The 27,300-nt window shown below is 40.8% G+C and overlaps 1 protein-coding gene across 5 annotated transcripts in view; it reads right to left on the bottom strand.

Annotated features, from left to right (window-relative positions):
• Window positions 1-27,300, bottom strand: part of shroom3 (shroom family member 3) — a 79,424-nt gene that overhangs the window by 16,665 nt on the left and 35,459 nt on the right. For 2 of the 5 annotated variants that reach the window (XM_041810472.1, XM_041810471.1), the window contains exons 4-18: window positions 20,081-20,206; window positions 13,956-14,165; window positions 11,077-11,402; window positions 10,761-10,995; window positions 10,217-10,272; window positions 8,181-8,619; window positions 7,719-8,018; window positions 6,655-7,093; window positions 6,430-6,557; window positions 6,081-6,230; window positions 4,964-5,439; window positions 4,506-4,700; window positions 4,219-4,417; window positions 3,673-3,976; window positions 1,312-1,445 (exon numbers count right to left, since the gene is read on the bottom strand). In XM_041810472.1, coding sequence (XP_041666406.1) covers window positions 1,312-1,445; window positions 3,673-3,976; window positions 4,219-4,417; window positions 4,506-4,700; window positions 4,964-5,439; window positions 6,081-6,230; window positions 6,430-6,557; window positions 6,655-7,093; window positions 7,719-8,018; window positions 8,181-8,619; window positions 10,217-10,272; window positions 10,761-10,995; window positions 11,077-11,402; window positions 13,956-14,165; window positions 20,081-20,206 — 3,717 coding nt within the window. Of the gene's footprint in view, window positions 1-1,311; window positions 1,446-3,672; window positions 3,977-4,218; window positions 4,418-4,505; window positions 4,701-4,963; window positions 5,440-6,080; window positions 6,231-6,429; window positions 6,558-6,654; window positions 7,094-7,718; window positions 8,019-8,180; window positions 8,620-10,216; window positions 10,273-10,760; window positions 10,996-11,076; window positions 11,403-13,955; window positions 14,166-20,080; window positions 20,207-25,619; window positions 26,322-27,300 lie in introns of those variants that run through there. The other 3 variants (XM_041810475.1, XM_041810473.1, XM_041810474.1) reach the window with 3 other exon arrangements.

The following is a 27,300-nucleotide window of genomic DNA, read 5'->3' as shown; positions in this document are numbered from 1 at the left end:
GCATCATGCAGCTTCTAAGGTGCTCTAGTGGGACTTTAGACTGCCTGAATTGAAGCAAATCCATCAAAAATATGACAAATGATTAGTTGACTGTTCAACAGCATATTATAAACACTATCTCATGGGCCTTTTCACTGTTGTATTTGTCACTAGCTTGTGTCAATTGTCCACTTTGACTGGGATTTAATGAGCTGATTTTTAAAGGCCTGTTCTCTGTAAGCAGCAGTGATCATGTATTCATGTTCCTGGTTATATTCAGACACAGTTTGCTCTGTATAAACACATTCAGGATTCCTGCAGAGACCCTCGACCTTCACATTTTCAGAGCAAACATATTTAAGAGTCTAAGGATTATAAATGCTCATGACTGAAGATGGTATTTTGTTTATTTTTCTCTCTGTGCCAGACAAATTCCTCAGCTCCTCTCCTCCTCTCCTTCACCTCCTCTGAACTCTCATTCCTTTATACTCCTTCTTTATGTCTGTTTTTCCGTCATCTGATCCCTTAGTTTCCTTTGAAACCTCCACCCTTCCCGTCAGACTCCTTTCACCTGTCCTCAGCTGCCTCACTCCTTGTCTACTCCTTTCAAACCTCCCCCCTCCTTTCTTCCCCTGAGCTCTGAGGAAATCTTAAGTAAAGCCTTCTGAGATTAAATTTCAGACTCTTGTAGTTTCTAAATAAACAGCTTTGAAATTATTTTTAAGAGCCACACAAGTCCATCATCATTCCTCTGATTTTTCCATATCTCCATCCTTTTTTCCTTTTCCATTCCTGCCCCCTCTTTCTCTCCTTCTTTCTCTCTGTCTCCCTTTCATCATCATCAGCCTCTCTCAAGGCTGTAGCTGATTTTAAAATAGAAAAGCCCTTTAAGAGCTTGTGATGGAAAAGAGCTAAAATATGAGCACAAATATGGTCTAAATACCCATGATCCTTCAGTCCTCTGACAGTAAACAAACAGCAGTCTGACATTTCAAAATGTTTAATCACAGAGATTATTAGAAAGAAAATATCTGTGGGAAAAAGATGATGCTTGGCTTAACTGTTCGCTGACCAACCAGTCAGATTATTACCTTTACTGGACAACTTCCAGATAGACAAACTTCCACCTGGGAAAAATTCTTTCAGGACATTATGGTGAAATTGAGACCCTAATTTGGTTCCTTCAGCATGGCTAAAACATCTACTCAGGGTGTCTATGAGAGCCTGGTGAGGACAGGGCTCGATAATGGGTCTATCCGACATCTATCTTGTATTTTTTCACCTTTCAGGTTCATCAGCAAAGATGTGACAAATAAGATGCCAGGGACTAACCGATGAAAGACATTTTCACGTGCATTATCAGATGGTGTGATTACAGGTGAGATCGACCTGTCAGCAGCCAGCGAGCAGCGTCTGGGTTCAGAGATGAAGACATCGAACACTCCGACGTCACCTGGAGGAAGATCCTTAAACACAAACACAAAGTTAGGTTACATTAGGAAACTTTGTTTGTACTAATAAGGAGATTTAGTTTACAGCGAGTGGGTAAACCTCCTTTGACAATTAAAAAAATAACATAAAGAAATATTTGTTTGGTAGATTATTTCTTTGTGTAACAATGCCTCTTGGCAATAAATCTTATAATTTTAGAAAGCCTGTTTATTTCCCTTTAAGCCCTTTAAAACCTACAGGATCGCCAGCACTCCCATTTGCATATCCATTTTTAACTGTGGGTAGAATTGTATCCAAATGAGATAGAGCAATAATTCTTTTTGCATATAAAACCAGAGGAGTGACACTAACATACATTCAATGTGTTCAAGAGCACTGTTTCCTTCTAGAAATATCCTTCCTTCTTTTGCAGAAATGTAGTATAAAGCACACACATCAAAAGCAATATACTATAATATAATCCGGGCTACAATTGTGTTGTTTCTAGCAGGTCACAAGTCGCAGCTATTATTATTTTTACATGGTCTTCTCCAAGCACATGTATGCTCACAAGTATCTGGCACACTTAGAGATGTGATTGCACTACTGCAAATAGTTTTATTTTTAAAAGGATGCTGTCTTTTTGCAAATTGTGCACAATTTCATTTTATTTTAATTTTTGCCACAGTTTACAAAGAGAAGATTATTTCAAAAATGAATTTATGGCCATACTCAAAATGTTTTTTTTTTTGTTTGTTTTTTTTGTTTTTGTTTTTGTTTTTTGTTTTTTTTGTGGGATGAAATGATCTTGTGCAACTTTTTTACAGTCACAATTTTGAGGGATACAGCTAAGACATCTCTGTATTTAGGAAAATGTGTAAAAAATGCTTTTCATTTTTCTTGTGGTTTTTTGCACTTACCAAATACATATCATTAAAATTTGTGTTCTAAGGGTTGTATTGATGTGTAGCCAATTCAAATACTCCAAAAAATGGCACTATAGCATGTAAAAATGCAAAGATATAGTCTGGCTGATTTGTTGTATGGTAGGTTATAAAGGGTTAAATGGAGCCACATTTGTAACAAACATGCATTTGTGGAATGAGCAGCAGAGCTGAGTATGCAGGATGCACCCATGAATAATTTGCCGAATCAAATGTCCTTACTTTTTCTGCTATGGCAGGTTAAAAAAAGATTTAATTGCATAAATTCACAATTAAAGCCATTTATAGCACCAGGGAGTGACCATCTCTTTTGGCAATTTTAATCCCTATTTTGTTAAACAATGTGGTTCAAACTATGATACAGCTGGCTTTTCCCTTTGAATCCATGATATAATACTCCTAATTTAATTCTAATGTGATTCAGGAGCCCTTTAGACCACATTCAATCAGATAAAACCAGCCATATTCTCTTAATCATTTTGTTTTTACGCCTTGACGCCCTGACCCTTAAGAGAAAATAAATTTAGACACTGGCTCCACCAGCGATCACACGTCTAACCAAACACATTCCCCTAATTTGTAAAGACACAATTTGAAAACTACTGCCTGAGATATACTGTTTTTCTCTGGAAGGAGTCATTTAACACGTCTCACTGATTCCAGGTTTGTACCAACAAAATCCTAACGTGCCTTGAAAAAAGGAGATTTGCCTCTGTTGGAAGTTTTAAAATAAGAGCATTATGGTGTCCTTAACTTTTGTTTATATAATAAAATACCCAAAAAATAAAAAGCAGTCAAATCTATTCTTAAAAGCATGATGATGTTTTTTTGTGACTCTGAAGTCTAATGATGTTTATGTGACTCAGGCGCTCTGATCAGCGATGGAGATTTTACTGCATTCTTTTAGATACTGTGTAGATGACTATGATGTATGTATACGTGTGTGAGCCAGTGAGTGTGTTATCTTTGCTATCATCCGTATCGGACAGCGCCCAGCCACCGTCCCCGGCTCTCTGGCACCTCACAGGAAACTGAGGATTCTGGGTATTTCCTGTGTGGCTCAAATGTCCCTCCGTGAAAATGTCACGGATTAAATCTTACTGCAGAGAAGAGCACTAATGCTGTTGAATGATGAAAAGTCAATAAGGTATTTGATTTTCATTTTTGTTTGTTCTGTAATGTTTCATACAAGGGAAAGCCCTTTTTACATTGTATATTCAAGGCAGGACTTTTCCATCTTGCTGTCAATATAAATGTTTCACAGAGGGTGAATAAAACAAGAGAAAATGGTCCTCTCCTGGAGGGACTGGAATGTTACCTGGTTGAGTCTCTCCACTATGGGTGAGGAGCGTGATCTGTAGTGTTGAGGAGAGACTGGTTTCTCCTCGGTTCTCTCCAGGAGATCTTCTGCGGAAGCCGACTTCCCTGACCCCCGAGCTGATCCAGCTCTCTGTAGAGCCCCGTTCAGCTGCTTGGACAGTCCCAGGTTAACTTGAGGCTCTGTTGTCTGATTCTGGTGGATGCGAGCGAGATCTCTGAGGGATGACTGACTCTGCCTGCTGAACCCGGACTCAGGGGTGAGATCCTGGAGGCTCTGTGCCTGGAGCCGAGGAGGAGAGCCACTGGGAGCAGAGATAAAGAAGACAATTTATCAAAGTAAGATTGACATAATTCAACTTCATAAAAAAGGTCAGCACTGTTTCTTTTTTGGTAAATATGAAAACTGAAGCATCAAAGAACTGACGATAAAGTAGACTTTGACATCTTAAAGATCAAATATCCAGGCTGTGTTAAACCAGCTGTCAAACTGAATTTCATTTTAATTCTTAGGTTAGTGTTGGATCTGGTATTTAGCTTTGGCTACCCTGGTGGTGGATGAGCTGGAGGCCTCGGTGACGTCACCCTGCCTGGATAGAACAGGTTGGACTGGAGACTCCTCAGGTCTGTCCCTGGAGGGACGCTGGAGCAGAGACTCCTCCCTTCAGAGGAGAAGCTGGACTCCTGGAGGGAGAGCAGGCTGGAGGCGGAGGAGAGGCTGAGGGTGTCTGAGTGACAGGATGACACTGAGGAAAGAAAAAGAACGAGTCTAACTGTCAAACACTTTCTGATCAGTGATCCTAGATCTATTAATCTTCCCATCCTTCTACAAACCTGGAGGGTGGCTGTTTTCAGCCTGTAGAAAAGCGCTGCGAGGCCTCTGTCCACTCTTTTGCCCTCCTTTGTCTCTTTTCCCACCTCTTTTCCTCTGTATGTACTCAGCAAGAGCGTCATGTTGAAGCTGACGTAGGTCTGTTCTTGATGAAGCATTTTGTTCAAACATCTTCCGCCGATCAGCAACGCTGGTTTCTGAAAGACACGCCGATCAGGGTCAAGACAGGGTTTTATATATAAACCAAGTGCTGCTGATGCTTTATGCCTGAAATAGCTACCCATTGAGGACAGTACTAATCTACCTATAATGTAAAATTCATTTTAGAAGCAGGCACATATTCAGGAGATTCTAGAACTGCCAAGATTGCTTGTAAGGTGGGTACCATTCAATTCTGGGGTCCCTGGAGCTACGGAACCCCAGAATTGGTCTAGTATTTGGCCTATCTTTATTTATTTACCTCCTCCACGCCTGAAGAGGGCAGTAGTCTCCGGATCTGAAACTCCAACCTCATTCATGTTCTCGGGCTCTGAGTATGACCGCTTCTTCTGGTCCGCTGCTAGGCGCTTGCGACCGCAGATCCGTAGCAGAGCAGGAGGTCCGACAGGTGGGACACTAGGGAGGGGTGGTGGGCTTGGACCTCGAACATCTGGGCTGACCACATATCGCTCCTTCGGGGTATGAGGGGAGGTGATAGGAGGCGATGACTGGGTTGGGATGATGACGCCCTGTGGTTTTGGCATCGTCTTAGGGCCCTTTTTCTCCGGGGATTGGAATTTAGCAGAGACGGGTGAAGGCTGATGGCTGCTGGAGGACAACATGGGAGGTGAAGCTGCAGGAGGTGGAGGGCTGATGGAGGAGCTCAGGTCTCTCCGTCTGAAAGAGGTGGACCTAAGGACCTTAGACTGGGCGTCTATCAAGGAGTCCCTGTAAGATCTGTGAGAGACAAATTTCCATCTTCACTGAGATTAAAAGAGAATCTCGACTAAGCAAAAAAAAAAAAAACAGTGTGTTGTGGTCTAGCATTTAAAGACAGTGGAGGACAGTGACCTGGAAAAGGCCAGCTTTTGGGTTTCTAGTTTGAAGTGACAGCAGAGGACGAAGCAACAAGTCAAATAAAAGTAGTGGAAAAGGTGGGGATTTTTTGTTCTTCTCCTGACGAGCTTGGGCAAGAATTTAATTGACCGACTGGCTCTACATGCTGTTAACAGTGATGTCATGGTAGCACACGCCTACTACGTCATATGTTTTTTTGCTCTGATTGGCCTGTAATTGGGGTGTTGCTGAGATGCATGTTAAACATGTTGGTAAAGACTCTTATTCAGAGATAGAAGTCTGATCCAGTAAAAGACTTTGACCTGGGCAATAATACCAAGAAATCCAACCTCAAACCTTGAGGGCTTTCACCCAAGGACACTTGTCTGTTCATGACCTCAGACTTGGAAAAAGGTCCAACCATTGGTTGACATTGACGATATAAGGACTGACTTGTTTGATGACCCTTTCTCTAAAAAGACTCTGACCTATGAAGCACTCTGACCCTTTTTAAAGACTCATCCTTGTTCAAGAACTCGTACCTGTTGGGGGAAGTGTCCTGCACTGAGCCCATCAACTGATGGATTTCCTGTCTCCAGGGTAAGTCTCTACTGCTGTTTCCCTCCCTGGATTCATTAAGATGAAAGCTGCTGCGACTTCTCTGGAGGGCTGCGTTGGGATCTGTTGGGGTCCTGAAGACCACACAGAGATTAAGCTACTGAATCGCTTTCCAAAAGAGCCATACCCAAAAGGATTCAGACATATGGTAAAGTATTACAATGTATATGACAAATATAGGTAATCATCTAGAAGGAGATGAACCTGGTGGAAAAAACTGAGCTATAAAGATACTAGTAATTTAGTTTAATAAATGACGCCCAACCCTTCTACCTTTGTTTCATTTGTTCATTGCTGCCTCCTCTGTAGCTCATTGTTCGGTGGGCTTTGCTGCTGCTTCTCTCCAGCATGTTTCTGAGATCTTCTGCTCCACAGGCGGTGCTGCGACCTTTTTCACTCAACTGATCAAAAAAGAAAAGCATTTAGGCATCATCACAGCCAACAAGATGCAAGCTTTTACCATCACTCTGTCTTAGTCGAATCAGTGTAAATAGTTACCCTCAGTGGGCTGGCTCTATGTGGTGTGGTGGTGCTTTGACTACGCTGCTTTCCGGCACGTTCCCGACGCTCAAAACGACTGACTTTCTCCAGCACAGAGAGGCTGCGAGTAGGTCCCTGGCTGTCTTCTCCAAAGTTACTGTTGCCATGGCTGCTGACAGAGAAAACACTGTCCGGGGTGGTACATCGTTGGACTTCGGCAAGGGCGATCTCCAGGCGGGTCAGCGGGTGTTCTCGGTCTTTGTCCTGCTCCCAATGATGATGGTACTGCAGAGCTGCTGAGTCACTGAGGTGGCGGGGGGAAGGGTGGGAGGCAGGGGTGGTTGGAGCCTGGGGCTGGGGCTGAGGGTGGACAGGCAAGGGTGTGGGGGGCACCTGACCCTGGGCAAGTTTGGGCGATGCCACCGGCTCTGAAGGAATGCTGGTCTGGTCCATTGATCTACATGAGGAAATAGAGGAGGGGAAACATTACACATAATCATTGGCTGTTAACAGCAGATGAAGTACCCAACTATTCAAAGTCAGACAGCTGCTTTTATTGACTAAAAGGTGTTAACTGGCCAATAACTAAGGAGTTTCTGTTGTGGATTTGTCTGTTGCTAAGTAAAGTAAGACAATGTTCCCACCCACATCCTCTTCAGTCATTTCAAACTTGATGGAAAGTCTTCTGCAGCACTTTTTCCAAACAGAAGCCCACACTTTGCATTATGATTATATCTCCAGTGACTGCAAAGATATAGCCTTGCTGGTCTTGTTTTTGCCTTAAGTTAGGGAGCTATTTCAACCTAACCATTTCTATATTTCATTTATCTTACTAACATAGGGACTCTGGTCTGCAGAAAGTTCATTCAACCCATGATTAGTTCTAACATAGAGGGACTCACAACAAGAGCAAGTTAAGTTTGTCTGGGTCTCAAACAACATCTCAGTGATATAGAACACCACTGCCCAGCCTCTCAAAGAAGAAGACAGCCTTTAGCAGATCTCTAAATGGGACATCTGTATGACACATCTCACTGAATTCAATGTCAAACATTTCTGAAAACAGTCCCTCCTTACTGTACCTGCTCCTTTCTCCCCTCAAATGAACCGATGAGGATGGTTCCCTCCAGTCTTGTGAAGAAGAAGGTCTGACTTCTTGTTGGGTGGACTGGATGTTGGGAATATAAAATTCTTTGTGGGGTTCCTGGAACACTTGGCCATGGGATCCCTGGCTAGGATGAATATGGGACTCTTGGAAGCCCTGACTGTTATGTCCCTGGTGATTTTGGGGTCTTTTTGCCCCTGGCTGGCTCTTTGATCCACCTCCAGCAGTTAGGGGATTGGGTTTGTTGTGTTCATAGTAAGACTCTTCTTTTTGAGGCCTGCAAGTAGAGGTCTTGGTCATCAACAAGGAATTTTTTTGGTTCAAAACCACTAACTAAGAGTTGTTGCCTGAACTAGAAATTCAGTCAAAAAGATTTTGACCTGTGCAACCAAACAAGCACTTTAACACAGTTGTTGGGTTCAATATTTGTTTCAAATACCTGATGTCTTCATGTGGTAGAGCTCTAAACTGTGAAGAGGAGTAGGGGTATGGTGAAGATGAAGTGCTATTTTGGTATCCATTTTCTGTTGCTGACATCCTTCTTTCGCTCTGCCCATCGGTCACTGCATCATGTCTCCTTCCGGCACCTTCCAGCCCCTGGTGTTGTTGCCGGCTGTTCTCCTTGGTCAGGGCAGGATAGACTCCAGAGGAGGCAGGTCCTGGACTGGTGCTGGGCATCTGTGCAAATTGGGGCTCAGGCTGGGGGACGGGGTACATGCCAGTGGGTAGAATTAACCTACCAGACTGGGGGGCGGGTCCTGTAGGGGAAGGAGGCTGTGGAAAGCCTCCACCCTGTCGGGGTTTTGTGGTTGGACTGCTCTCTGGACTCTTCTCTATGACTGTGTGGAGCTGGCCCTCAGCGCTGTACAAGCCTTTAGCTGGAATGACAGTATTAATGTCAGTGTTTGTTAGAGAGATGCAGAAGATTATGGGGATCTTGTTGCTCTAATTTTGACATTTATACATTTCCTGCCTTGAATAACCAATACGTTTACTTATAGAAACCACTTCAACCTCTGATGATAGAATAAAACTTAGGAATGTGTCCACTAATTTTATTTTTGTGATATTTAGATTAAAGGTCAGGCTGCCTCTCTGAAATATTCCCTAAAGCTGATGAGAGAGAGCAGATCATCAAGCATTACCAACTGGATGTAGTGTACTTTCACAGCTCACAACCATGGCATTGAAAATAAACACAACTCTGCCCCATGCAAAATAGGATATTAAAAAATCAGTTTCTGGAATTATGGAAAAAGCTGGTGAAGTTTGATGAAATTCAAACAGTAAAAATGTTATCACAAAAGACATGTGTGTATAAAAGCCCAATAATCTAGTGTATGCATTAAACCCTTCTGGGTCAAGGAACAATAAAGGGTTATGCAGGACGTTTAACTCAGTGGATAACTTTATCCACGGCGAAAATGCATCTTACATCAAAAACAACAACAATCCACCATAAACATGAACAAAAGAATCCCAGCATCATCAGCTGTTTTGTGTTGTGATGTGATTCCAAAATGTACACAAAAAAGTACTCAAAAAGCTACAAGTACCCAAAGAAACTACTCAACAACAGTAACTTGGTATGAATGTAATTACTGACTTTAAACCCCTGTAGTGGACTCATCCCTTTATATCTAGAAGAGGACAATATGGACTGTCAATCCTTCAAAGAGAACTTGATCCACAAATGTGATAACATAGCAAGACATTTATGCAATTATGGGGACATTAGCGTGGATGCTGCTAAAGCGCCAGTTTTATCAGAACTTGATGACATTTCTTTGTTTAAAGAAGAACAAAGAACCACATTGAGGTTTGGTTTTTTTCAAAAACAACAAAAAGTCATGCACTGACATGTCTACAGTCACCATGGTTCGCGTTATGCATCTCTCTATGGAGTTTACTCATCGGTAGCAGTGTACCTCGATTTGGGGGCTATGTCCCGTGTTTTGTTGCTCTGTAAAGATGTGACAGACAGAATCACCCTCCAAGTTTTTTTTTCAAAGGCTCTGCTCTTTCCCACACGCCAAAGGTTTTCCAGATGGATGTGTGAAACAAATCCATCTGGCTTGCCAGGTTACCAGTTATGCTAGTTTAGCTGAATGTAACAGAAGGTCCCTCAGAGTAACATAGCGTCACTCTTGTAAATTAAGAATCAAAGGTATGTTTAATATAACTGTTGTTTAAGGCAACTGCTATCCTATTGGTGAGCATCAGGATACATGTTAATATCTGGTCAGGGTGTCAAACATTTGTTGATTATGGTGCACTACATTAACGTTTCTTGTTCCTGATGTTCATATTCCAGTCCAACTTTGGCGGCGGGCTCCAACGACACAATTGGGCTAAATTCCTGTAGACTGATCTGGCCTTTAGTGAAGCTAACGTGCTGTAAAACAACATTTTAAGAAAAGCAAGAGTAAGTCCTAGAAACAAGTGTAAAATCATGGGCGAACGATAAACGCATACCTGCACCTGAAGCCACAGGACCACTGGAGTGATGCCAGGAACCTTTCTGCAGAGACCTGAGTGAAATAAATGAGACTAGATTAATTAATGTGACTGGGCTGCATTGTTCAATACCTGTCTGAACCATGTTGTTTAATTCTAAACCTCAATATTTGATACTGCAAATGTCTGGACGATTTATTCAAAAAGACATAAACTGGATTGTTCTTGGCTGTCAGCTGCTAAACAAAACTTCGATCACAAATAAAAGGTACAAATCCATTGATATTTTACCATAAAGTTATCAAGATCATACCAATGTATCATGAAGGAGAGAGACATAAAGCTTTAAGTCAACTTATCTTCAGGTATTAATAGAAAAAGAAGGCATTTTCAAGGCAAGCTAGATTGAAGATTTGTTGAAATGTCTGCTTACAACTCCCTTACATCCTCATCATGAATATCAGTGTCATATAAGGGTCTTGTTTTATCATATAAGGGTCTTGTTTGGTCATAGAAACATCTTGTTTGAGAGGGCAGTCTCCTGCTGACTGAGCATACTCACCGTAGTGACCTGGCATGATCCAGACTGGACCAAGAGTTTGGCCTCTCATGGTTCCTGATGGCTGCGTAGCTGTCGCTGCGCCTTGGTGGAGCTGGTGCCCCCTTCAGGCTCTCATAGGAGCTGCGGCTGGTTGCTGGGACCCATATCGGGCCAACACTGTGTCTGTTTGAAGCAGGTGCACCACCACTGCTGCTGCCACTGCTGCTTACGCGGTAACAAACACCACCTACTGAAGCTGGAAATGAAGATACACTTAAACCAGGTCATAATATTCAGATAACTTCATTTAAAACCACTCTTCAAAGAGAAACTTTACCTTGAACATCTCGGCTAGGTCCTGCTCTCGTTCCTCCACTGCCTCTGGAGTCGCTGCTGCGTAGCAAAGCAGCAGACGATGAGCCCAGCTCGTGTTCTTGAGATAACCCCTGTTGGGCGTCGTAAACTGTCCGGACGTAACGCATGTCAGCCTGTTGTAACTCTCCACTCCCTCCTCCTCTCTGAGGGACCGTCTCCAGCGAATATGAACGCTCCGGGCTGAAGGAGGGCGTCGAGGCAAGGTAGTCAGGGATACTGGAGCTGTTGGAGAACGAGGAGTAGGCAGAGTCCCGTTTGTTGTGGAGGTGGTCGATGCTGTTGGAGGACCTGGAACAAAATAAGAGATTTGATGTGAGATTGTTATGTTGGGATATTTAAAGCTATGAAGGGCAAATAAGCTAGCCACCTGACAGATGAAACAGTTTAATAAAGAGATACTAACTCACTGTTTAAGAGCTCATTTGGCCTGTCTCAGTCTAATCTTGAATAATGTGCAATTGTCTCAAGGTGTTCTTAAGTTTCTCACTTCTTCTTGTTGTGTAATCATCTGTGTTGTGTTTCTCTGTTTACATATGAACTGAATAGCTGTTGCTGCTTTATTTATGTGTATTAGTCTAACAGTGGAGGAAGCTAAACCTGTGCACCAATCTGTCCAAGACAACGTTTCCCTATGGGACAGCAAAATGTCTTGTATTATTTTGCTCTGTTTTTTATTGCATTGCATAGTTTTATACTGTATTGTATCATATTGTCTCTTGTTAAACTATATGATGTGGCATCTTATGTGGCACTTACAACATGATGATGTTTTACTTGGTGTTTTTAAATAACCCTGTTCAAAATTTCCTGTACAGCACTTTGGTACAAACTCTGTTTGTTTTTAAAGTGCTCTCTAAATAAAGTTGACCCTGACCTTGACCTTATTGCTGGGGGGGGGGGTATTAGGGGCCATGGCTTGGGTAACTTGCACATCTATGAAGGCTCCTTCTTCATTTCTTTTTTTCCATATTTGTCTCATTTAAATATTTTAGATCATCAAACAAATTGTAATATTAAAAAATAACCCTGCCCCCTTCCATAGAGTTCAACTTTTTTCCCATCAGTCCACAGAACCTCCTGGATGAGTTGTTGATTTGCTCTTGAAGTCATATTGGTAGACTGGCCACTCCTGTTCCAAATTTTCCCCATTTGTGGATAATAGCTCTCATTGTGATTCGGTGGAATCTCAGCCTAAGAAATGGCTTTTTAACCTTTCCCAGACTTGTAGATGCCTGTGCCTGTGTTTCTCATCTGTTCATGAGTTGCTTTAGATTGCAGCATGATATGTTACTTTTTGAGATCTTTAAGCCTACTGCACTTTGCCAGACATGCTCTAGTTAAGTGATTTTTTTTTATTCAACAGGTCTGACAGAAATCAGTTCAGGGTATGGCTAGTGAAATTGAACTTAACTTTTCAAAAAGTGTGCTTAATCAATTCATTCATAATTTAACAAGGGGGCAATTACTTTCTCACATAGGGCCGGGTAGGTTTGGATGGCTTTTTCCCCTTGATAAATGAAATCATCATTTTACAAACTGAATTTTATATTTACTTTGGTTATCTTTGTCTTAGTTTAAAAAGTGTCTGATGATCTACACTATTCAAGTGTGACAAATCTACAAAAAATAACACATAACTGCACAAGTCACAACACCATGGCTTCACAGCAAAAAAAAAAAGGTGGGGCCTACCCAGTGTGGCCTGCAGCAGTCCACACCTGTCTTCCATTGAAAATATATGGTGCATTTGAAGCACAAACTACAACACCAGAAATGCATCACTGTTGAGCAACTTATTATGTACATCAGGTAAAAATAAGAAAGAATTTCACTTTAAATATTTCAGCAGTTAGTCTCTTCAGTCCTCAGATGCTTACATAGTTTTGTTAGAAAAAAAGGTGATGTTATACAGACGTAAACATGGTCCTGCCCCAGTTTTTTTGAAACATCAAATTAACATTAAATATATTGTCTTTACCTTTTAAATTTCAATACTGGTTGAAAAGACTTGCAAATTACAGTGGGTTTTTTCATGTTTCCCACAATGTCCCAACTTTTTTGAATTCTTAAAAAAGAGATTAAGTTAAGTAACAGCAGGAGCGCTGGTATTCAATAGCATTTTGCATCTTTATTCTACTTATGTGATCATTGCCTAATCACAATTAGTATGATTGTGATTATGGATATTGGAGGGGTCGGTATTTTTGGACATTTCTTGGTGTAGCCAGCAGAAAACCTCACTGACCACCTGCTTGTCAATTGGTAACGGTTAGCAAACCATTTAAGCAATACAGTGCAACCTCAGTGATTGCTTTCTGTTCAATTGTTCCACCTCTTTTTTCTCTCTGTTTTCCTAAACACCACCAAAGTCTACTCAAATGGAATTGGTTATTAATATTGGCAACAAAACAAACATTTGTGGCAGAACTTTTTCATTTAGATTATTCAGAGGTAGGGTAAAGGTTCCTGGAGATTCATGAAAACAAATACCCTTGCTCATTACATTTCTTTGTTTCTTAGAGGACCATTGATGAAACAGGGCAACACTGTTTGGGCGTCACAGTTGCTTGATCAAAGATGTAGGGCAGATCTAAACACTCACAACCCTACCACTAGGACTCTGCAGCAAACAGAAGGAAGGCCACCACATAACTGCAATGCTAATTGCTACTATACAATATCTCTTTTAACATTTCTATTTCAATGGCTGTTTGTTGGAGCATTTTGAAGGTGGGTTGTTCCTTTGTCCAGCTTTTCTTTTAGCCTTCAGGCTAAGCTAGAGTAGAAACATACTAAACCTGCTGTCAGAAGATAACAGTCAATGTTTTTATTTAAATTTACCTGGCAGATGACAGCTGTTGGCAGGAGGAGTAGGCTGGGTGGGGTCCACTGTTGGTATGATGGTGGTGTTGTTGAGCTCCAGAGTGGAGGTGGGACGACTGAGGAGGATCGAGGCTCTCCATGCTGCCTCTGGAGCTGTACTGGTCTGGACTCTTCCTCAAGTAGCCACCGCCAGAGTCGAACCCACCAGACAGGTCAGTTGTCGAGGCACTAAGGGACACAGATACAGAATTCAAATTGTATCTTTATTAACTCATGTAGTAGCAATGAAAATGTGGCCTAATCATCATACAAACTTACAAATTGTTGACAAAAGGTATATTTAGTCTGGTAAGCTGCAGCCACAGTGAGGTACAGAAACAATATCATTTACTCTGCAGAGAAGGTGACTGGCCTCAATCTACCATCTCTCCATGACCCATACACCTGCAGGACGCTGAAGCCCGCAGGTAAAATTGCAGCTGACACCTCTCACCCTGGACATGGACTAAAACCTCCCACTACAAGAACAATCTCTTCCCCTCTGCTGTCAGTCTAATGAACAGTACTCCAGCCCTCCCCCTGCAGACTCTCAATGAACCTCAGAATCAGAACATGAAATAATGCTATTTATAACAGACTTAAGTGTTTAGAGTTTTTTTCTATAGCAATTGATTTACGTCTAATCCCTTAAAAAAATTTTTTTTTAAATAAATAAATAAATAAATAAATATATATATATATATATATATTTTATTTATATATATATATATATATATATGTTTTTTTTTTTTTAAGATTTATTTTGGAAATTTTTATGCCTTTATTGAAAGAGGTGGGCAGTGGGCAGTGGACAGCGTGCCTTATACCACGAGGCCATCTGTGCCCCAATATTTTACATTTTTATCTTAATTTCATTAGCCTATTTATAGTTTTATTCTTTGTCCATGCTACTTGTTTGCACTAAACACCAAGTAAAATTCCTTGTTCGTAAAAATGTACTTGTATTAAAACCCAATTCTAATTTTGATTCTGACTCTGATTTAGTCTTTTTTTAGATTTATTTTGAGCTTTCTCTGCCTTTATTTGATAGAAAAAGACAGTGGACAGATTTGGAAACAGGGACAAGTGAATGGGGAGAGACATGCGGGAAAGGGCCACAGGCCAGATCCGAACACAGGCCGCCAGCGCACATAGGGCCTCAAACCACCAGGCCATCTGCACCCCTGATTTAGTCAGTTTTGAAGAGGGTTGGTTTAAGGTACTTCAAAGTAGTAGAATTAGCGACAAATGATTTCAGTCTGCCATACCCCTTTAAGGAGAGCATGCTAAGGGCAACAACAAAAGCCAGAGTATACAACTCTATACAAAGGTATAGCAGCTCTGAGTAATTTAACGTAATTTACAGATAACAGCATAATACCTTGTATATATCAAAGCAGATAACACTTTCAGTCGACCTGGTTCAAGCTGCAACGGTCCCCTTAAAGGGTCTCATTGCAATGCAAATCTTAAGTCTCAACTTTGATTGCCAGATTTAATCAGATTTATGTCTGAAAGGCTTTTATTTGTAGGGCTAGTTGGTTGTAAGGTTGGTAATTTGCTGCTGTTACCTCACCCCAGATAACTGACTGGAATGTAAATGTTTGTGTGTGCGTGCGTGTCCACGTCACAGTTTGACCCACCAAATCTCTCAAGCGAACAAAACCCAATTACTGCTCTGAAAAAGAGGACAGTCTCTGTCTGTGTTCGTCTCTTTTTCTCTTTTCCTGTGTCACAAACTTCTTTAACTTTTGTATCACCGTCTCTTTCTGACTCCTGCGTTGAAAAAAATACGGTTCTACTTAAACTGTGCCGTAGAGGAGTTTTCACAAACTATTCATTCAGACCCCTGTTTATTGTGTCTGTGTCTGTCTATGGGGCGGTGGTTGCCATGAGAGACCATGCGGGGAGGGGGAAGGGCACCAGGAATGCCCCTCTCTGTGGGCATCGACGTCAATGCCCCGTCCACCCAACACGGCCACGTCACAGAGTTTCATTCATCCTTCTCTGCCGTTTCAAAGAAAGAGTGATGTAACTCTGATGACAAAAAGCTGCTGACCAACGGCTTCAGCTCACAGCGAAAACAACAAGCACAACACTAAATCATGGCTATTATCTACCGGCGTGTTTGTGTAACTGAGAAGACTAAAAGTACTGTAGCAGTGGAACAAATGTTACTGTAGGAAGCAAAATTTGATTATAATTACCCTCTCATATTATCAATCAAGGGCCCCTGAATCAATAGATCGCAATACTATCTCTACCGCTACATGAAAACATCAACTAAAGTCTCAGTTATGTCAAATAACAGGTGGCCAGTTAAGACTGGCAAAAGAACTACCAATACCTGCAATTCCATGAATGACCACTTGAGGCCATCTCCAAAAGCAGGTCAGTACTCATCTTATCTTACTAAAAGACTTAATTTTAAGCATCAACCTTCAGCACTGAAAATCGACTTCAATGAAGAGTTGCGATTGGCTGCAGTTCCTTGAGTGTCCACTAGAGGCTGGCTCCAAAAGCCTCAAAGGTCCTATTAACACCCATGCTAAAATGCTGATTTTTAAAGCAGAAATAAACTTGTTTACAGCCTTTTCAAAAAACAAATTTGTTATCAATAGCTCATGTCCTCACTGGCAAACAGTGTTTGCACCTGGTTATACGTCTGGAGACTGCCAGCAGTTTTTGGGCCCTTGGTACACTCACAGGGGCTTGTGAGAGTACCATTAGCTGTGCTTACTCACCACAATAAGTCTTTACTTCATCCTTAAGGTGTGGACTTTGTTTTTCTTTCCACAGATTATTTTCCAGTGCCCCTCATAATATGCAAGGATATTCAGAGCCATGTGCAAATCCTCTGTCCAGCCCAATGGTTCCCCTTTAGGCAGCTAACTTGTCACATCTATCACTTTACTTCAGCCTCAGTTTTTGGTCTACTTGAAAGTCTTCTATATAATTCATTTTGATTATTTCAACAAAAATACTTTTCTGAACCTGCCAAAGGATTGGATTGGTCAGATTATAGGCTGATCTATCTCACACAGCTTTGAGCAGAAATGCTTTTCTCAGAGTATGATTGCACCAATATGCATTATTTGAGGAAAAAGAGGTGCTAGTTACAGGTGTTCAGTTGAAGTGACTGCATGCTTGTAAACCAGGGTTTCTCAAACTTTATTTGCTTTTTAATGACATGGCATTACTTTAATAATTTATTTTGAATTATTTCGCAGACCCCCAAGCTGTGGCTCATGGCCCCCCAGAGGTCCCTGGACCCCAGTTTGAGAACCACTGTGTAAACAATGGTGGCCAGTGAAGAGATTATTATGGATGAAACTATGTGGCAGTAAATTCAGAACTGGACAACATTTCTTTTTCGAAAGGAAGAGCAAAGAACCACACTGAAAGATTTCCTTATTTAAAAAATGTTTTCCCTCTTTCCTGACTGACTTTGGCAAGAGTTAATTTTACTGACTGCTCCACTGTTGGTGAACAACAATAACAGCTGCCTGTGGAGCTAACGTAATGTAGTTTAGATTTTTGCAGATTAACATTCCTGCAATCAACCTCCAAGAATTTTTTGAAAGTTTCTGCCCTTACCAAACGCTGGCTGTGGGGTGTTGCCCAGATGGATGTGAAGTACATAGCATAAAGTAGCTAAACTTGAGGATAAGTGTAGAGGCTCTTTAAAGCAGAAGTTCCAAAAAGAAAAGTGTAAATGCTCTTACATTAACCAGGGATCATTGGATGTCAGTGAGTCATTTTGTACATGCTCTCCTGCATACTGATAGCAGTGTTATTTTCATCAACTAAAACTATGACTCAAAATGTTTGTCAACAACCGTTTCTTAATGAGGAAGATAGACTAAGGGCTTTTTGTGCCTTTACTGATAGAGGAGGACACTGAATGGAGTTGGAAACAGGGACAAGAGAGTGGGGAAAGAGATGCAGGGAAGGGCCACAGGTCGGATTCGAACACGGGCCACATAGGGCGTGCCTTAAACCAAGAGGGCATCTTCGCTCCAAGTATTTTTTTAACGTTACTAAAATGTTAGTGACGGACTGTGGGAAATTTTGTTGGATATTTCTCCATTCAGCTAGCCAATCTGTGGGGAGGAGGCTCTTGAAGACAGCAACTGAAACAAAATATTTTAGGGGCTGCAAGCTATGTTAATCCACTCTGAAGGTCACAGAACAGTTTTTTCATCAGGTGACTTCTTCTGGCCTGTTAAAAATCTCTTGTTTGATTCATTCATACAAGATTTCAGCATTAAATGGATTGTATACAACAGATAAACATAGGCTACTGGTATCTGGTCATGCCACAATATTTAGTGATGGATGATGTTTGTCAACGGGGCTGATATCAGTCAATACTGATGTTAAGCCAGTGCATCCCTATTCATCCATCCATTCATCCACCGTTTATTCCTCTTGGGGTCATGGTGGACTGGAGTAACCTGACATGCCAGATGGATGTGTTTCACACATCCATCTGGGAAAGCTTCAATAGGAAATGTTTGAGAAAAGGCAGAGGATTTGAAAAAAACTCGGAGTTTGATTGAATGAACGTTCTGTCTGTCACATCTCTACGGGCCAATAAGAGCAACAAAACACGTGACGTAGCTGTTATCGAGCTTTGCGTGCAGCTAGTAAGGAATAACGCGAAACATGGTGACAATAGACATGTAAGTACTCAACGTTTGTTGTTTTTGAAAAGAAAACAACTTACTGCTGTTCTTTGTACTTCTTTTCATGAAGACATGTCATCAAGTTCTGATAAAACTGGCGCTTAAGCAGCATCCACGCTAATCTCTTCCTCCATAACTGCACCAGCTCCTGCTGCTGTTTGTTTGCGTCACGACTCCGTCTGCCTGAAAGTACTGCCCCTTGTCACTGATTGGTCCTGTCACTGTCTAACCGGGGCCCACACGGTTCAGACGGGAGCTTAACAAGATGGATTCACCAGTGAAAAACAAGGAAACGGGCGTATCCATCTGCTTTGCAAGGTTAGGACTGGAGCCAATCCCAGCTGTCATTAAGTGAGGGTTACCGAGCTGATAAGCCAATCTGACCACTCTATTAGCAGGGTTACACCTTAGAGACACCACAAGTTAATGACAGGGCTGACAAAGAGAGGTAAACACGCATGCACAGACTCACACCTATGGGCAATTTAGAGTCAGGGGACATGACTGACCATGGAAACTCCACTCAGAAATGCCCTTTTTGACTAGGAGTCAAACCAGGAACCTTCTTACCGTGACGCAATAATCAACCCCTGCAGAACTGTGCAACCCATGGTGTATCACTACTACTAACAGACTTGGAAGAACCTCTGGGGATGCAGGTCCACTTTAGTGCAGACTAATATAATTTTTTGAGCTATAGAGAGCTGTTAGTGGTGAACTTTTAACATACAAGAGCTGTGATTTAACACAACACACAGACAGGCAAAGGTCACATCATTTAAACAGATAACAGCTGACAACCACACATATTGATTCATCTCTGCTCCTACTACCATAAAAAAAACAGGCATAGTTTTGTTAAGAACAAATGTTAAGCAAGCACTATCATCGTTCAGTGAAACTCAGTGGAGCTTTTATGGCATCATGTCATAATTACGGATCATAAAACTTCCTTGGTATTGTTTCTTAAGAGATGGTTTACTTGTCCAGACCGCTGCTGTGTTTTTTTTACTGTCATCCATAAGGGCGTGGGCATTAAAAACAACTGCAAGGTTCCATAAAAACACAGTAATCATGATTAGAAGTTTAACTGGTGTTAAAAAGCAGCAAATGCAGAGTAAAACTTGTAAAAGTTGTTCTCATAGGTGATATCTTGAAGTGGGACTCATTTAAAGTCAAGAGCAAAGACTGGTCTGTGTCTGTTAGAGATAAGATAAGACCTGAGACGTTATGTTTCTCTCTGAAATATATATCTCAAAGCGTCTGATTAAAAACAGTGAAATAAAAACCAGGATCCAAGGAATCACCACCTCGGTTTAGTTTATATACAGTTCTGCTGGATTTCTACACCAAAGCTATCAAATAAATATAGATATGAGCGCATGTTTATCATCATAGCTGTTTTTAAGCGCAGACCTGGCGTGGTAGCCGTGGTGCCAGGCGCTGCTCATCGTGTCCATCCCTCCCTGGTCCAGATCCTGCTGTACGTCACCGAGCTTTGTTGAGTGCCATGAGTGAGGACGGGACGCCGGCTCACGGTGCCTGTGAGGATTAAACACAAACAAAAGGGTTTGTACATGAGCAATGCTTGAATCACATTTACTATCAAATCATTTGATGACACTGATGCCTTCGATTAAAATCTGGAATAATTGGGGCACCAGTGGCCTTGGTTTTAGGATGTCCCAAGTTAAAGTTCAACCTGTAGCTCCTTTCCCTTTTGTCAATGCCCCTCTCCTTCTCCTTCTGATTTCCCTATTCACTGTCCTGTCCTATATACATCAAAAGCCCAAAAGTACATCTTAACTAGAGAAAAATGTCAAAAGTACAAAAGCATAAAGGGCCACTGAATAAAAATAAAAAAACAGGATCCGTTTACTTTTGAGAAAAAACTTCAAATTTTTGAGATCATAAAGTCTTAAATCAGGAAACAAAACTCTGATTTTTATTTTGTTTTAAAAGTTGTAAACTCACAAAAATTTTGAAATTTGTGAGTTACAAAGTCATGTCTATACTTACTTTAAAAACTTGAAAAAATATATGTTTTTTAAAATAGAAAATATAACTTTAAAAGCGGTAAATGTACAAGGAAATGAACTGAAGACAGCTGTGGGATAAGTCCAAATGAAACTGATAGTTTGATAATTCTGGGCTAATTTCATGAGTTCTTTCTTATTGATTAGTCCAAGTAAAAATTATAATTTGAGAAGGCCCTAAACAGCATTACTTTTGCAGGGAAAACCACATCATGATTTCATTTAATGTAATAGGATATTTTTGACTTCATAATTTCCAAAAATCAAACTTTTGGATCCCATAAATCAACATTTCTTTTAAACCTGAGAAAGTAAATTCTTTTCCCATGATAATCAACAGAACCTCTTTATTTATTCATTTATTTTGACTGGAGTTGACATGCCGTCATATAAAATGATCTGAAAGAAATGTTACATTTTTTTAAAGTGAGGTCTTGATTTGTGTTGATTTAAGCCCACCCTATTGTAGACTATGTATGTCTTACATCTGTCAAATTTGGTTCTTGACATGAAGTTGGCATTTTTTGACAAAAAAAACCTTTCAACTGGTTTTCTTTTCAGACAAATGCAAAAAAATGGTCAAAGATGAGAGAAAATGTCGGCATTGTGGAAGTGTCACACCATCAAGCGCTGAAAAGAAACATCAACATCAGCACAATCAGATGCATCTGCATCTAAAATTTGCATGCAAATGAATTTTTAAGGGCTCATTTTATAGGTCAATTGCAGTTGAATACACTGACAGGACAGATGACTGAAAATGTGTCACGTCTGCTGCAGATTTCACAGTAAGAATTCAGAAAAACCACTAAACTACCACTACAAACCACCCATCTCTTATGCATTACCTTGCACCTCTCAGATAGCTTTTTAGGAGCCTTTATGAAGCTAAAAGTATTTCAGCATGTTTTCCAGAGTAAGGGAGCGGCAGAAGGTGAGTCAGACTTCTGTGGAATGAGGGTCTGCAGCTGTGTTTTTTTGCTGTTACTGTGGGAGGACACATCAGGAAGAAAACTGATGTTGAAATAGTTCAATGGCTCTGATATTAAACTCTGCTCAGTGTTTGATTCTTCTAATCATTAAAGGTTCTTTGAATGAAGATCCCTGCAGCATGGAAGGAGCCTAAAGCCACTGTTACACATGCACTGTACACTTAAATATTTCCTGACATTGCATAGGTGGAGTGAATGTGTGAGCCAAAACGACAAATGTTTTCCCTGCAGCATCCTGTAAAAAGTCTGAGTGAGGTCAGATGAAGTCAAAGTGTGAACACAGCAGGTATAAGTCAGAGGCCTAGTCCACATGTAGCCTGACAGAAAAACAGCCAACAAATATACAGAGTCCCCGGTCTGTTTTATGGACCTTCTTCAAATTTCTTTAGATAAATTGGAGAAACCGACCCGACCAAAAGAGATGACTGAAAATCTGTCATCCAGGTAAGTTTTATGGCTGTGGCTTCATTAGTCTAATGGCTGATAAAAGACAAGCTAAAGTCATTGGCTACTTACTTCTCAGATACACTGAGGTGGAAGAACATGTAGCCGGTAGCCGAAGCTCGCATTGCAAAAAAAATGTCAAACATAAAGGCTTTCTTGGTGAAAAATAAAACACTTAGAAATTTTTGATAGAGTGCACAATTGAGCCAACATTGTTTTTTGGCCCCTTTTTACCTTAAACTGGCTAAATCACACAGTGAAACTATACCCATCTGCTACGCTGTACAGCCTAGCTCCCCGCAGCATGTCCTGTATGAAGGGACAACGCTCACTGAAATCACTGTAGGCTAATGGCACTACTATTGCCAAGTACCTCACACAATCCCAGTACAAAAATACTGAAACATCCCTTTAATTTCACTGGTCAAAGTCCAATGGGTCTAATGGTTGTTCCTTGCTCATGGGACTTCTACAAATCACACTACCATAGAAACCAGTTAAGTATTTCTTCCTACCACTGACCATCACTTGTACACCTCATGCAAGCTCTAGTTTTCCATTCCAGTTAACCAAACAACATAGAAGAGTCTATGTTAATCATTCAGAGAGTGTTTTAATGATAAAGTCAACAAATTAAAACTGAGTTAAAGGTTATAAATAGTAAGTAAATGCAACAATCTTATACAGCTAGATAAACCACATGATCTTGATAATATTTGGTTTATCTGAGGCTTGCCATTAAATTTTATAATAATATGGAAATCCTATCATTTTATTTGAATGTTTATTATTTAAACTGTTATGGTAACAGAGACGTTGGAAAAAAATATGGTGAGTCAAAATACTCTCCCCTCATCCTCTTCACATTTGACATGTTGTGCTGCTCTGTATTTATCCACACATATAAACAGGAAAAGATTGTATCAGAGTCAGGAGGAGACAGAGACATGAAAGTCTGCATGGACCAAAGGATTCTGGGTAATGACAGGACATGGCTGGAATACCTCAGCGCGTTATCATCGATGCTATACTTGTACAGATAGTCACCCTCTCTGTTGGCTTTGGGGCACAGAGTAAAGTTTAGACATGATTTGTGGTCAGTTTGAATCTAACAGCCGCGGAATAAACAAAGTCAAGCATCTAGATATTATAAGTGTGTGCACACATAAATCATGGGGCAATTGCTTTTGAATTAAACACTAAACAGTTATGTTTTTTTGTCTGTAATGCATTAATGGAAAATAAGTACTATTTTATCGTCATCGTTTTATTTTAAACCTGGATCATGTAAATACACATGAAGTAGAAATGTAATTCTTACTTTTCCTTTGTACCAGTTTATCTTATAGACACTTTCAACTTAGTACACAGCAACCATAATCAGTAAAATTTTGTGCCACCCAAGTAAAACAGATTATGGCATCCCTCAGGGCTCAATTTTGGGTCCTATCATTTTCTTCCAACGCCTAATTTTCCAGGGTGTGAGGCATAGCTATGTACTTTATGTATATATATATAGTACTTTGCAGAACTTCGAGGCATGTTCGGGTCAAAAATTGAGGCTGAGGTATAGATGTGGCCAGTGAGCCCACCTGAAGCACCACAAAGCAGGACAGATTGACAAAACCCTGTTTGTGCTCTGGATGTCCTTGCATAATACCAGTGGGTTATGCATAGGAAAGTAATCAGTTGATAAAATGTAAAGTCAACATTGAGGGTGGAGTTTGGTCTAGGGTATTGTCTAAGAAGGAAGTCGGGTTGGCACAAGCCCCTGGTTGTGCCGTGGATGTCCCAGGGACCCAAAAAAACGCCAGGAATCTCGAGGCATATAACCAGGTGTGAAAAGGCCAGGACAAAAGAGACTGACCTTTACTGCCAAGTGGTGCACGTATGTTGATATGTGTTGAACTTGATACTTAGCACCTTGCATGCCTAAAACTTTTGCACATAACTGTATATAGCATGGAGAAATTATTATTTAAAATATTTTAAAAGTAAGCTGATTGAAAGTAGAAAAATGAATGCTAACCCCATGTAAAAACAAGAAAATCACATGGAGATGGGTCTTATCATCTTTAGCTATCCACACTGGTTCTTGCAATCACGTAGGGCTGGTCCAAACTGGCTTATATCAACACGTGTTACAGCCCGGCGTTAGCCAAGACCAAAAAGTAAACATGGCTGTGTTTCACCTTTGGGTCCCTACGTCAATTTTTAAAGCATCCACCAGGGCTTAGTTTTGAGCCCCATCCTTTTATTTTTACTCTGATTGACAATCTATTACATTTAACTCGATCTCTATGCAGATGACACTCACCTCTACTTGCTGACTTAACTACAAAAAAAAACTCACCAACAAATACTTTTAGGCCATCAGCGTCATAAGAAAATGAATTGTTGTTTCTTTATCTGGAGGATCATGAAGGTTACAGCTGAATAATCAATTAAAAAAACAGACCCAAGCCATACAGTTTATAAATGCAGATGTAGCATCATATGTAATAAAACCTTGTGAACTTTTCTTAGACTTGCTTTCAAACAAGCTATGTCAGAGCCTTAAAAGCATGTCCTTGACATGTACAAGTAAAAATGTCACACCAGATTTATTTATATTGCATAAAGTACAGGGCTTTCTACAGACATATGGTGCAGTCAGCCTCAAGCCCACCCATGAAAATGGCGGGTTGGAAAGACTCAGTAGAGAGAGGCCTTCTCCGGACGTGCTGCAGCGCCCTGTCTCTCTCTCTTTTCCTCAAACTGACACTTATGTAACTTAAGCTTTATCTGTGTATAATGTAGATAGCAACCGCCGAACATTATAGATAAAAGCAAAAATTGAACACAGCAACATAGCAAAGAGAGTGAATTTGCACACTTTCTCTCTATCTTTGCACTACACTGTGATAAACAGTCCATCAGAATGGACGCACAGACGTGTTTTCTTTTTCTTTTTTAAGAACGAACCACAAAATCATCTTCACTGCTTTTTCTTCACAGTACTAGACCATCTCATTTCATGCTGTGAATTTCCATAATGAACAGAAAAAAAATATCAGACTTGGTGTTAAACCAAGGTTTAATTGTGTGACGTATTTTTGAAAGATTACAGCTCTGAAAATAACTGATTCTGCACCTTATCAAGTGGTCAAAACCATTATTTACAGATTTCAACTGAAAATCTTAAGTTGACCAAGCATTTTGACTTTGTCTAGCTTTATCCGACAAATCAATGGGAATAAAACAAAAATAATCATGACTTTTCAATGTAAAGTTGAGTCATTTTTAAAACAACAATTTCTGTAGTTGTGGGAAATCATTATTCTGAGCTCTATTTTGAATTACTTTTAAGGACAAACATTCGCTAATCAGCCATGGGTCTATTGTTTACTATCTCAGACTTCTTGATCCATAATTGGACCTCTTTTCCTGAACTTTGACGTCTTTCTGAATAGGAATGCAGCATTTGTGAGTGACCACTTTTACCTGGAAGTGAACCTGAGGACTTTGGTGATGAGACCGGTGGCCAGGCTGTTGACGCTGGCTTCTGACGGCGACCGACAGAGCGCCCCTTCAGACCGACCCAGATCGACTTTCTTCTTCTGCTTCTTCCGAAGCTTCCTACGGTAGAACGCCTCCAGCAGCTCCATAGCCTCGATTCGGTCAAATCCAATCTATTCTAGTTTCTTCTTTAACACTTTCTTTTCAGCTCTACTCTTCTTACGTCTTATTCTTCACATCGAAAGTCCCAGAAAGTTTGACTTCCACATCCATTTTCCTTCAAAAAGACATCCAAGAAGACCTACTTTTTGCTGTTCTTCATGACATCCCTTGGTTCTTCAGCCTTCTCTTTTAAAATTGTACCTTTTGAACCTTTCAGCAAGGACTGTCCTTTGACTTCCTACCAACTTCTACTCAAAACTGACAGAAATAAACCGCCTTACTGTCAACTTTCTTCTGTTTCTTCTTTCCAGAGTTGATCTTCTCACTTTGACCATCCAAACTCCAACAACCAGATCTACCTCTTCTTGTCTCGACCATCAGTGCTTCACTTCCAGTCTGAGGTCGTCCGACTGAGTCGTGCTGTGTTAGTCTGAGGCCCCGAGATCGTTAAGCAAATTATGCAATTAAGCGTCATTAGGCCACCATACGATAAAAGCATAAAGTAAACATCCTCATCCCAGCCTAGTGGCTGTTGATGTAGTGAGAGAGCGAGAGACACTGAAAGTCTGGAGAGGGAGGAAAGAGGGAGGAAGGGTGAGAAATAGTGGAAGAGAATGAGAGAGGGAGTATGCAGGGAGATAAGAGGAGTAAAAGAGTAGCTCCCGACAAATGAAGCAACTCAAAGTCTCTCTGAGAGAAAGACAGAAATAGGACATAAAAGAAGGAAGAGTTAGAAATTCTTCAGGGTCCCAGAGAGGAAACAGAGAGGTAAAATAAAAACTAGTGGCTGAAAACAGCTCAGAGATGGGTCCTGAAGCCGCAGGGAAAGAGACGTCTCATGATGCAGCATGTGGTCCAACACAATGAAAGGTATTGACTGGACTGGAGTCTAAATAAAGGGCAGACGTATTGATGAATGTTGCAAGAATTGTTCAGCTGAGTGACAAGAACACTAAAGAAAAAATACTAACATCATTCTGAAAATTAATGTCTAATCAAAAACCTTTTTTTATTGTGATGTTGTAATCCAAATGGTCATGTCCTTACTGAATGCAGCACTTGCAAGCAATGGCAGCAAAATCAGCTTGATTATATACATATTAACCCCCTTCAAGTCAGTGTTGTGCAGATGCACTTTTGGCTGATATCACAGCACTGGGTCTGTGTCGATAGCTCTCAATCAGCCAATCAGGCTTGCTCATCTGGACACTGCAGTTTTACTCCATTCTTCTTTGCAAAACTGATCAATCTCTGTCAGGTTGCACAGGGATCAGGCGTGAACAGCCCATTTCAAGTCCAGCATGATAATTTTAACCTGTCCCCTCATCCCTACTGTCCTCTGATTCTAGTGTTCAATTAGATGGGCAGTGAACGAGGAAAAAGGAAGATGACAAGGAACCAGAAGTGTCTGACAGGACGATTTTTAATAAATATTTTTTTTATTTTCCTTACTTGACAGAGCTCAGCTTGGTTTACAAAGTGTAAACAGTTGTGCATGAATAAT

This window comes from Cheilinus undulatus, linkage group 17, assembly GCF_018320785.1.
Source record: "Cheilinus undulatus linkage group 17, ASM1832078v1, whole genome shotgun sequence".
Lineage (NCBI taxonomy): Eukaryota > Metazoa > Chordata > Actinopteri > Labriformes > Labridae > Cheilinus > Cheilinus undulatus.
This window is presented reverse-complemented; position numbering and strand designations above follow the sequence as displayed.